The 11737-nt window shown below is 45.1% G+C and overlaps 1 protein-coding gene across 3 annotated transcripts in view; it reads right to left on the bottom strand.

Annotated features, from left to right (window-relative positions):
- Positions 1–5926: 5926 nt before the first annotated feature.
- The window catches only part of DNMBP (dynamin binding protein), a 110850-nt gene continuing 105039 nt past the window's right edge, over positions 5927–11737 (bottom strand). For all 3 annotated transcript variants that reach the window (XM_080822362.1, XM_080822364.1, XM_080822363.1), the window contains 3 exons: positions 11498–11696; positions 8923–9470; positions 5927–7580 (listed from right to left, as the gene is read on the bottom strand). In XM_080822362.1, the coding sequence (XP_080678488.1) occupies positions 7395–7580; positions 8923–9470; positions 11498–11696 (933 nt within the window). In that variant the 3' untranslated portion in view covers positions 5927–7394. The remainder of the gene's footprint in view (positions 7581–8922; positions 9471–11497; positions 11697–11737) is intronic.

Below are 11737 nucleotides of genomic sequence, written 5' to 3'. Positions count from 1 at the left end.
ATATTTACTGCAGGTTTACAACAGCCAAATTATGGAAGCAGCCCAAGTGTGCATCAGCTGAGGAATGAATAAAGAAGATGTGGTGTGTGTACACAATGGGACATTACTCAGCCATAAAAAAGAATGAAATCTTACTATTTGCAACAACAAGGATGGACCCAGAGGATATAATGCTAATGGAAATAAGTCAGAGAAAGACAAATACCAGGCACCTGGGTGGCTCAGTCATTAAGCGTCTGCCTTTGGCTCAGGTCATGATCCCAGGGTCCTGGGGTTGGGCTCCCTGCTCAGCCAGAAGCCTGCTTCTCCCTCTCCCACTCCTCCTGCTTGTGTTCCCTCTCTCACTGTGTCTGTCAAATAAATTAAAAAAAGAAAAGACAAATATCATGTGATTTCACTCATATGTGGAATTTAAGAACCAAATGAACCCGGAGGCTCAGTTGGTTAAGCGTCTGCCTTCGGCTCAGATGGTGATTCCAGGGTCTTGGGATCAAGCCCCGCATCTGGCTCCCTGCTCAGTGGGAAGCCTGCTTCTTCCTCTGCCTCCTGCTCCCCCTGCTTGTGCTCATGTACTGTCAAGTAAATAAAATCAAGTAAATAAAAATCTTCACATATATATATGTATAATATGTTTTTATATATATATATGTGTGTGTGTGTGTGTATATATATTATATGTATATATATACACACACACACACATATATATGTATATGTATGTATGTGTATATATATATATATATATATATATATATATATATATATATATAATCTCCAATGAACAAAGCAAACCAAGAAACAGACTCTTAACTCAAGAAAACAAACTGCTGGTTGGTCACCAGAGGGCAGGTGGACGGGGGGATGGGTGAAACAGGTGGAGATTAAGAGCACACATACCATGATGATCACTGAGTCGTGGATAGAACTGCTGAATCACTATAGTTCATTCCTGAAACTCTTAGAACTCTGTATGTTAACTATACTGGAATAAAAATTAAAAAATAAAAGGCTTTATGATGCTTGAAGATATTGATGGAATTGGCTATAAGAAGCAGTTCATTTCACCCTGAAACAAATCATACAGTATATGTTAATAAAAAAATAAAATAAAAATAAAATCATGAAAATAAAGCAGTTAACAACAACAAGAGAAGCCATCCATTTCCAACGTATTCCTTTTTACTTCATAGGCAAGTAATAGATTAGGCTGTAGAATTTAACAGCTGCGGTGTAAAAAGCAGTCACTTAGGAGAGAAATTGCAAAAAGAAAAAAACGGGGTAGGGTTTCTTTTGGGTAAAATGAGCAGAAAAATAAAGTTTCAGGAAGAAAAGTTACTTAAGACTAGTTTAGTTTTTACTAAACTTGAAAAAAAAATGAACTAATAGTATAATAACTCCCTTCTTCAGTCAAGTCCTTGATCACCCTATTGATTAGTAAACTTGGTCCTTGCTGTGACAGCCTCTTCCTGACAACCACTGTCACTGATCTCAGATTCTCTTACCCTCTTCTTGGCTTCCACTGTAATGACAGGCTCTGCTGGAGCACCAATCTTTGGGACATTTGCTGCTTAAGCTCACAGTCACTCACTCCTCTCTGGGAAACAGCTTGGTTGGAATCCTGTAGAGATTGGCAAGTTATCCACTGATTGTACATCTAGACACAGATTTCTCTCCCAGACCTAGTATTCACAACATTGCCTGCCGGCTCTTCTGTTGTTAGCACCCGTTGCAGGGAAACTGTGATCTGGTTTGTTAGGGTTTACATTCTGGTATCATAAAGACACCTCCTGGGGCCCCTGGGTGGTTCAGTGGGTTAAAGCCTCTGCTTTCGGCTCAGGTCATGACCTCAGGGTCCTGGGATCGAGCCCCACATCGGGCTCTCTGCTCAGCAGGGAGCCTGCCTGCCTGCCTTCCTCTCTCTCTGCCTGCCTCTCTGCCTGCTTGTGATCTCTGTCAAATAAGTAAATAAAAATCTTAAAAAAAAAAAAAAGACACCTGCTAGCCCCACGGATATTTGCGTGACTGATACATTAGTTCCCATCTCTACATCAATTACGCTTTTGCTAGCTTTTCATTTTCCTTCCTCAAAAGGTCTCATTTTCCTGCACACTTAACTTCAATGTTAATGGGTGACCCAAATCCTTTTGCTGTAGCCAGACCTAGAGGAGGGGTATGTCTCCAGGGCCAAATCTGGCTGGCTGTTTTTGTAAATGAAGATTTACAGAAACACAGCCATGCTCACTTGTTTCTGTATTGTCTATGCCTGCTTTTGGGTTACAAAAGCAGAGCTGAGGAACTGTGACAGACTGGATGGCCTGCAAAGTCTGGAATATTTCCTATCTGACCTTTTCCAGGAAAGCTCTGCTGACCCCTATTCCAGAATCACCAGTGTAGCCACAACTGGATCATGTTTCCATTTTCAAGGAGATCATTTGCCTCAGAAATATCATGTGGCTTCGTACCTGCAGCAGATGTAATAATGGGCCCCAAAGATATTCATGTTCTAATCCTCCAAACCCATGAGGATTTACTTGCCTTACATAGCAAAAGGGACTTTGCAAATGTGAGCAAGGATACTGAGATGACCTTACCCACACGGGCCCAATTTTCAAAAAATTCCTATACGAGAGGCAGGAGGGTCACAGTCAGAATGATGATGGAGACCCTAGGAGACATTATGCTGCCAGCTTTGATGTCAGAGAAAGGGGCCATAAGCTAATGCAGGCAGATTCCAGAAGCTTGGAAAGGGCAAGGAACCAGATTCTCTACTGGAGCCTCTAGCAGGAACCAGCCCTCCTGCCATGGTGAATCTAGCCCCATGAGCCTGATTTTGAACTCTTGACCTCCAGAATTGAAAGATAATAAGTTTGTGTTGTTTTAGACCACAGACTGTAGTGATTTGTTGTAGCAGCAGTGGGAAACCAATACAATACCCTGAGTCCAAGAAGCTCTGATAAAATTGCTAGTATTCTCCAATATTGTATATATGCGAACAAGAACAAAACTGGAGGTATCTTAAGTATCTGAAGTCATACCGTCTGGCTCCAGAACAAGGTGGAAAGACTCAGCCAGAGAACCCAAGACCCAAGTTTCATCTTCAATGAATCCTGTTGTCTGAATTTGTAGGTTTATGCCATCTTTTTAGCCCTGCTGAAATGGGTTTCAGTGCTCATGCCTGTCACCCCTTATAGCAAACTGTGAAGATCTTATTCAGCTTCATCATCTTTGGGAGGTTTTCTTGATCTCAGCCGAGGGGTTGAAGGAAAGTCCCTTGTAAAGTGAGACATGATGATTCCTACGACAGGAGGCGGCTGTGGATGGATCAGCAGTCGCATCCCTGATCCTGGACCTGAGGAACAGCTGTCATGGGAACGGTTTGGAGCTCCAAACTTGGTGTCTCAGGGACAGGCGGTACTCAGGCAGGGCCTTGTACCATGGTCTAAGTCTGTAGACACCCCTGATCGGTAGTGGATTCCCATGTGTCTCCATGCTCCCAATCAACGTTTCCTGAATGAATACCCCACTGTTGCCCTAACTGGAACATTCATTCCCTCCCACCACACTATCGGAACTTCTGGGAAGACACTAAATTGGCTCCTTTCTCTTTGAGGGTCACCTTGGAGGGATATGAAGGATTAGATGGCCCTATGTAGCTTTGCAAGGCCCCCAATTTGTGGTTGAACACTCCCTTCTCGATATAGGCAAAAGACTAATCCTGATCTTCATTAACAATTGTGGGAAGATTCCAGTAGGCTGGGTGAGGTAAGGCAAGGGCTCTGCTGTACTTGGCAAAGGTGTGACAGTAAAAACTCCATCAATACAATATATTAACAGGCAGAAGAGCTTGAAATCCCCAGTTGTGCAAGTTGTGGCAACTACAGAGAGGATTTAGAATGATGTGTCAACATCTTGAGGTATCTTGGTCCTTGGGTCTAAGGTTCGCCACGTGAAACAACCATGTTCTTCCGGGGACGGTTTGAAATCCTGATCCTGAAACAAAATCCACATAGCAGAGTCCTAGTTTCACAATCTAATTAAAACAGGGTGATACAAAATTCAATCCTTACTAGAACCATGTAGTTCTAGAGCTCACATTGCACAAAAATTTACACGTCATCTTATTTGGTTTTCACAATGCTCTTGAGATGAAAGCCAGAAATCCAGACTTTATAGATGGCAGTCCCCACCACTGCTCTGTTCTCCTAGGACTCTTGGATAAAAGCACAACTGAAGAGCTACTTCCAGGCAGGAAAGGGAGAAAATGCATGAGTTGAAGCAAGCAGACAAGCCAGATTTAGAAATTTTCTTCAATAACATTTCTGAAACATCCGATACTCTTTCCTTCCATGGGTTTTGTAATTCTTACTTTTCTGACAGTAGAAAGTTCCATTAAAAAAATTGCCTTGGGGGGTATCTGTGTGGCTCAGTCAGTTAAGCAGATGTTTAAGTTCAGCTCAGATCATGATCTCAGGGTCCTAGGATTGAGCCCCACCTCGGGCTCCCTGCTCAGCGGAGTCTGCTTCTCCTCCCTCTGTGCTCTCTCTCGCTCTCTCAAGCAAATAAATAAAATCTTTAAAAAATTGCCTTGACAGATGGTTCTCAAACTGTGCTGTGCACATAAATCACGTCAGGATCTTAAGCCCTGGGACGCCCAGGAGGGGCCTGCATTTCCATTAATTCCCAGGTTGCAGTGATGCTACTGGGCTGAAGGCCACACCTGGAGGAGCAAGACAGGCAGACATCTAGTGTTTAATATGACAAACCTCATCTTTTCATAAGCCTGCTCCCATCCCAGTGATCTCCCTTTTGCCAGTGATTCCATCATTTCCTCAATTTCAGTCTTTATAGAATGCTTTTTTCCACTCTCAAGCAATCTGATGCCCAAAGCAGTTAACTTTTTCCCAACTAATAGATTTTCTTGCCTTTGATCTGTCCTCCCTCTCAATCATCCCCTTAACATTTAGCTTTCCTAAAACAGGCAATCCATTTAAGAGCCTACCAGCGTTTCTTACAACCAGACTCATCAAATTTAAATTCCTTGACTTGGACCCCAAGGGCTCTCCAATTTTACTATGCATCAGGCAGTTCCAGGACTCTCCATGCACTAACTCATTCAATCCTTACAACAACCCATGATGCGGATAGTATTACCACCTACTTTAGATGAGGAAGCTGAAGAATGGGTTGGGTAAGTTGCTAAGGTCACAAAGCTCTTAAGTATCTGAAACCAGACCGTCTGGTTCCAGAACAAAGTGGAGAGACCCAGCTAGAGAACCCAAGACCCAAGTTTCAATTCAGGATCCATTAAAAACTCAAGGCATGGCTTGGGGAAGTCACAATGTCTCTAGATCCCATTTTCCTAGTCCATAAAGTAAGAGTTGGCCTAGCTGACTGATAAATTTCTTCTCAGAGTCCACCTATCCCATCGTGTTTTCTCTCCCTTCACAGTATCAGGTAATTGCTTCACGGTCCAGGGTCTCCCCTCACCCACAGTGCCCCCCCCAACACTCGGCAGCCAGTGCTCCTGCTACTTCTGCCCCTACCGTCCCCAACCCTCGCGCAGCTGCTACTCCGCGCCTTGTTACTTCATCTGTAGGGTGTCAGTTTCCACCTCTGTGATATCAGCAAAGTACTTACCTTATAGGGTCTCCAGTTTCAAGCCTTCAGTTCTGTTCCACTAGCATTTTATAGTACAAAACAGCTTAATTAAAGAGGCGATCACCTGCAACATGGGCATCTTTTGAGAGTATGGGAATTCTGTTGAAATTATATTTGACAAAATGGATTTTTGACTGGAATTTCTTCAGTTAGCCTCTCTTATTGTCTGGAATCTCACCATCGTTTTGAATTGTCAAAAAGGTACCTTCAGAAATCCGACAAGGTTCAGGCTAAACACATGGACGGAAATCAAGAAAACACACTCACGGCCCATAGAAATGCTTTTATTTATAAAATAACTACTTAAATATAAACATCTCTAAATATAAACACTATTCACAAGAGACTCGCATTGCTGCCTTCTGACCGACCTGCAGACACACAAGGCTAAGGGACCCATGGGTGCCTCCCAGTTCATCAGGATTTTTAAGGCCAAAAGTGCACTTGAAGGAGCAGGGGGGCTGTCAGGTGTTCTTAATTCCCTTTCTTGAGACAAAAGTCATAGTTTTCTATTCCAAGGTAGGCCTCATATCTGGGGCAAACCTTAAGAATAAGAGCCCTGCTTAAATAGAATAGTCAGGGAGAGATTCTTTGTGTAAGGATTAGCAGAGATCTTCCTGAGGCCAGATGGAGGGATGATCAGGCACTTTAGAATCTGTCTGGCTTAGACTATGGTCTCTGAAGCGTGAAGGTTAATGGTGAAACAGAAAATGCTTATTTCCAAGTCTTGGATAAGCTACCTCTGGGACCACTTCTCATTCATACAACACATGAGCCTTAGGATTTCTGCATCTGTGGACAGTAGTGTGGATGAAGGAGAAAGGCATCCAGGCTTCCGCCAGGCCAAACAGGTTCAGCTCACCGTAGGGCGAGCTCTTTCCACGGGGTGGCTGAAGCTCTCACCTTGTTCTCCTAGGAAAAGCTATCTGTTATTGGGTTCTGGGTGAAGGGCCAGGAGACATCACACATGGACTTGATAAGGTGCAGGTGACTGTCAGAAAGGGGTAGACGGTTGTACATCTCAAAGGGAAGAGACCCAGTCACAGAAAGGATGAAGGGAAATGAAGACCCTAAATGCTTTTAAAAAAGAGAACACAACTGAATGTTGCCGAGCCAATCTGGGAATGCAGTACTTGAAACAAATAAGGTTACAGATGGTAGTATTTGAGGGACTTTTGGAAATTAGGGGTGGGGGTGTATGTATGAATGTGTACTAAATACGGAAGCGTTGAAATACTGGATTTGGTACAATCTCAACAAACTTCTTGCCACGTGCAGAGGCGCAGTCTATAAGGGCTCCCAGAGAATTCTCTTCATCCAAGTCAGTATCTGGTCATTTGTTCACGGAGCATGGGACCACCCCAAACTCAGTATGGTACAACCCACACTCACATCTTCTCAGGCTGGAGTGTGTTTCCAGCATATATCTGATACTGGTCTTCCCACGGGAAATTTCTCACTTCCAAAGGCTGACCCGAGACATGCCTTTCTTCTCATGGTCACGGAGTAATTCACAAGCCCTGGGGTCCATTTCAAATTCTAGAAAGTCTAGTGAGCATCAAAGTTGACAACCCAATGGCGGGAAACAAGACTCATCTTGTGTCCTGCACCATGCCGTAGTTAAACAGTACGGATGGGGCCGGTGTCCCAGGAGCAGGTGCCCTCTCTCGGGGCCACCAGGACCCTTCAGCAGAAGGAAGTGAAGGCAGCAAGGTTGAGTGAGAAGGAGAATAAGTTCAGGTATATTCAGCTTTGCGGATATAATTGGATGGGACATAGCCCTTCTTCCCATTAACTTCGGCTAACCACCACTCTGTATTTCCCATAACATCTTTAAACTCCAGGATCTTGAGTCTCTGATTGGCTGACACACTCAGCTCATTTGGATTCCGTGCCTTGAAGGTATACACAGCAAAATAGACCTATGAGAGGGAGAGAAAGTGAGTTGGGAAACGGGATATTGATTGGAGCAATACTGTCCAGCAGGACTTCTGCGGTGATAGGAATGTTCTATACCTGTGCTATCCAATATGGCAGCCTCTAGCCACATGTGGCTATCAAGCACTTGAAGTACGGCCAGTAAGACTGAGGCACTTAATTTTAAATTTTATTTAATTTTAACTAACTTAAATTTAAATAGCTACATAGACCTGGTAGCTACCATAATGAACAGGGCAGATTCAAAGAAAATCAAAATTTATATCCTTCTACTCTTTCAGAGTAGCCTTAAAAAGTGGAAGAAGGAAATTTCAGCCAATATGGCTGATAGGCGGTGCTCAGTGATCGGGAGGGGAAGCCACGAAGCCCAGGGAGGCACAAGGATGAAAACATACTCTTAGGACTTGGAGGAGTCGATGAAGCGAGAAGTGAGCTTTTTAAATAAAATCAGAATTTTAAAAAAGGGGGGGCCATCTCCTCCTTCCACATGTCTAGGAAAAGTGTCCACTGACAGGCCCAAAACTTGGATGTCTGTCCTGGGCAGTGGGCAGTAGCAGAATCACTCGAGGAACAGGCAATTCCCTAAGCCCATCTGTATTTCGGAGGAATGTGACATAGAAAGACTGAGCTGAGAAGCTTGTGTTGAAAACTGGTCTTTTGGAACCCGGAGCTTGGCAGAGGCAAATACCTCTACAACCCAGGACACGTCTGAGTCTCTCAAAGGCAACCCTGCTGGAGATGAGCTCACAGACAGATGGTCTAAGACACACATGGAAAATCCCTGATGCAAGAGGGAGAAAAGGCAACAAGTGGGTGAACCAGGGGTTCCCCAGCCACGAAGGTGAAAGTGACCTTAAAATAGGTAGGTTTAATATGTTCAAGATACGAAAGCTTATTCAAATTCATAAAGACAAAAATAGGCCATTATAAAAAGAATAGAAAAAACTGAGAATATTATTTCTAAATTCCAGGGGGAAAACACAGAGCTATTTGAATAAAAAACCAATAGATGGGATAAATGGCAGACTTTATACAATGAGGGATTATGAGCTGGCAGAGTGGAAAAGGTTTTCGTTGTAACACCTTGTAAATGCCCAATGACACAGCAGAAGGGGCCCAGAAATAGCCCGGGAAGTGTCAGCCAACCTGAAGGCGTGGAGGTGCTCACTCCTAGAGCGAGTTTCCGTGTGTGCTTTATAAGACTTGTCAGTGAGCTCAGCCCAGACCACCACCCAGGCCCTGGGTGTGCCCCGGACTCCCCCGCTCCTCCACCTACCCCCCAACACTCCCGCCACGTCTGCCACACAGCGACCAGGGAGCACTTGCCTGGTTGCCTTCTGCCTCCCTGCTTTCTGGCTCTTCGTTTTTGTCTTCCAGAGACTGGGATGTTCTCGTACACCCTCTCATGAGGTCTTTTCCCTGCCCATTTCGTCCTGGTAGGGAGTAACCGACCGTTTCGGGATGCCTGGAGTTCCTGCAGCTCCTGAGGGCGGGGGCGGGCGGGTGAATGTCTTTGGCGGCCTCCAGGAGGTCCCATGACCTGGGCTGGGAGCTGGGGTCTGGGTCTGTGGGGCATCTGGAGGGACTGCTCTCTGAACAACCCAAATTTAAGGACGCACTGAGAGCTTCTTGGTCCAGTTCCTTTAATGAAGTGGCATCTTGAGGCTGCTTCTGGCAAGACCCCGAGGTGAAGGACACGGCCATGCTGCTGGGATTGAAGGTCAGGGTGCTGCTGCTGTTCTGCCGCGGGAACCTGGGGGAGGAGCTGCCCAGCTCCGACTCGGTGGACGAGTGGCTGCCCACCGAGGCGTCCGAGTGGCTGCGGCGCGCGTTGTAGGGCTTCAGGAAGGAGCTGTACACAAAGCCTTTGGTGACTACAGGGAGGAAGAGTCAAAAGGAAGTGCTTTTAATGGAAGGGGTGGTGGGCAGAGTCAACGAAGAAAAAACTACGGTTGAAAAGCGAGGGCAATAGTGAGAGACACAAAATAAGATGCTTAGGGACAAAAAAGGTGGGACAGTCAATCCCAGGAGACACAACCCTGTGGCTACCTGCCAGGGCAAACTTACTACCACTGCTTGAAAGGTGAGTGGTGGGAGTCCTTGTGCACATTTAAGGGGACAGTGATACAAGTGGCCATGTGCTTGAGAATGAGCAGATGAAGAAACTCAACAGGGTATCTACATCATGGAAACAAAGGATAGGAGAGATTTAACTAAGGATGTGCTCAGATACATGGAGTATGGAAAAAGGGATTTTAAAAACCATCCTCCTAGTGACTGAGCCGCTCGGAGATGGCCGCCGGCCCTTTTTCCATCCAGGGCACTTGAATCTCCACGTGTGGTCTGCGAACGTGGTGGACATATTGTGAGAACAGGCTAAGGCAAGAGGCGGTCTATGGGGGTTTGTGTGGACGCAACACGGGCACAGCACGTGATCACTTTAATAAATGTCCTAAGATAATGACAGAGGGGCCCGCAGCTCAAACTTTGCAACATATAAGACTGAAATCCTTGATCCACAGGTACATTTTTTATAATACTAAGTAAGAAAGAAGGATCTGTCAAGGGAAGCACCCAGAGCATGCGACCAACAGCCATCTCCCTCTTCTTCTTCAATGTGTTTTTGTTACATCTGCTGTAACGGGGGCGGAGGGAGTGGTTTCCCTTGGGCAGATGGTGAGGGGTAGAGGGTCTAACTGCCGATCCTAATACTGTGGGCTTCCTGCCACCACTCACCGGGATGGCGTAGATAAAAGCCCCAGGGGTGGAACACCTTCTTGAACAGCCTGGATGGTTACTGGGAACCCTTCTGTGAACCCATCAGTGGCTTCCCCGGCCCATCACCCTCCATCCTTGCCTTCCTTTCCCACTGCCAATCTCCATCCTTTTGGGTAAGCAGGAAGGATGGGCAGGGGAGGAGATCCACAAAATACTTTCAAACTGAGAATGTCACAATTTTCCATTCCAGTGGTGTGAACAGAGAAGTTTATTGTATAGACCCACAGTCCTTATTTAAAATGCCAAGAGCCAGATGGGTTTTGGGATTCAGCCTTTTTGAATTTGGGAAAAGGAATCAGGTCCGTATATGGTTTATGGCATGACATCCCCAGCGGGGTCTGGGTCACCGCCTCAAAATTAAACCCACTGATGTTTCTATAATGTATGACTATTCACATCAAAAGAGAGGAGTAACAATTATAAACAGCTTCACAACACTTTGCTGGGTTTTGCTACCAAATAAGTTCAGATCAGGGAAGGTTTTGGCAAGTGAGTCCTGGGAAAAAAGCCCTTTGTTTTTTAGAGCTTTTTGGATTTTTGGAATAGTGGAGAAATGACATGGATTATTTTTTTTACTTTTCTTTAAATTCTGTACCCAACAAACCCCCTAGCCCCTGCCACCACCCCTGCTAGAAAAAAGCTGTAAGCTATTTTTAAAGCTATTCCCTAGTCATGAGGTAAAACCCGTAAAGCAAACAAAAAACCCTTTCCTACAAGTTCTAAATTCACACACTCTCAAAACCCATTTCCAGAGCTTGGAAGAGGGCAGCTTATTTTGTGGTTCACTTGGAACAGGTTGAAAGGGCTCGGGTGCCGGTAAGCATGGCCTGGAAGAGCTCTGAAGCTTGGCAAGAGCCTGCAAAGATAAGAAATGGAGCCCCTTCTGGAATTTGTGAAAACAAAACCAAAACCAAAGACAGGTTTTGTTTTGGTAATGACTTGGGCACTGCACTCTCCCAAGATGGACAGAACTAGTAAGGTTATTTTTCCCCTTTAATCAAAGACTCTCTCTCTCTCTTTTTTTTTTTTTTTTTCTTTTTTGGCCTAGACAAGATTTGGGTACAGCCAGAAATAACTTTCTCCTCATTTAGAGTTAGAGTAATCTGAGGTCTAATATTCCTACCTCCGTTGTCAATCAGCCAGCGGTTCTGACTGCCCATGGGGTCCTTTTTTTTGATCACGCCCACCAGGTCCCCTTCCAGAAGTGAGACATCCAAGTCTTGAGCGGCATTGAAGTTCCGTTCTGCTTGGAAGAGTTTCTCAGGGGGGTACCTTGCCAGAAGGGAGGCCCGGAGTTCTTCCGACTGTAGCATGTAACTTGGCTGGAAGGCAACACAAGAGATGCAGTGGACAAAAGTCCTCC

The sequence above is a fragment of the Martes martes genome (assembly GCF_963455335.1).
Source record: "Martes martes genome assembly, chromosome: 14".
In the NCBI taxonomy this organism is placed as follows: domain Eukaryota; kingdom Metazoa; phylum Chordata; class Mammalia; order Carnivora; family Mustelidae; genus Martes; species Martes martes.
Note: the sequence above shows the minus strand (reverse complement) of the source record. Positions and strands in the feature narration are given on the sequence as shown.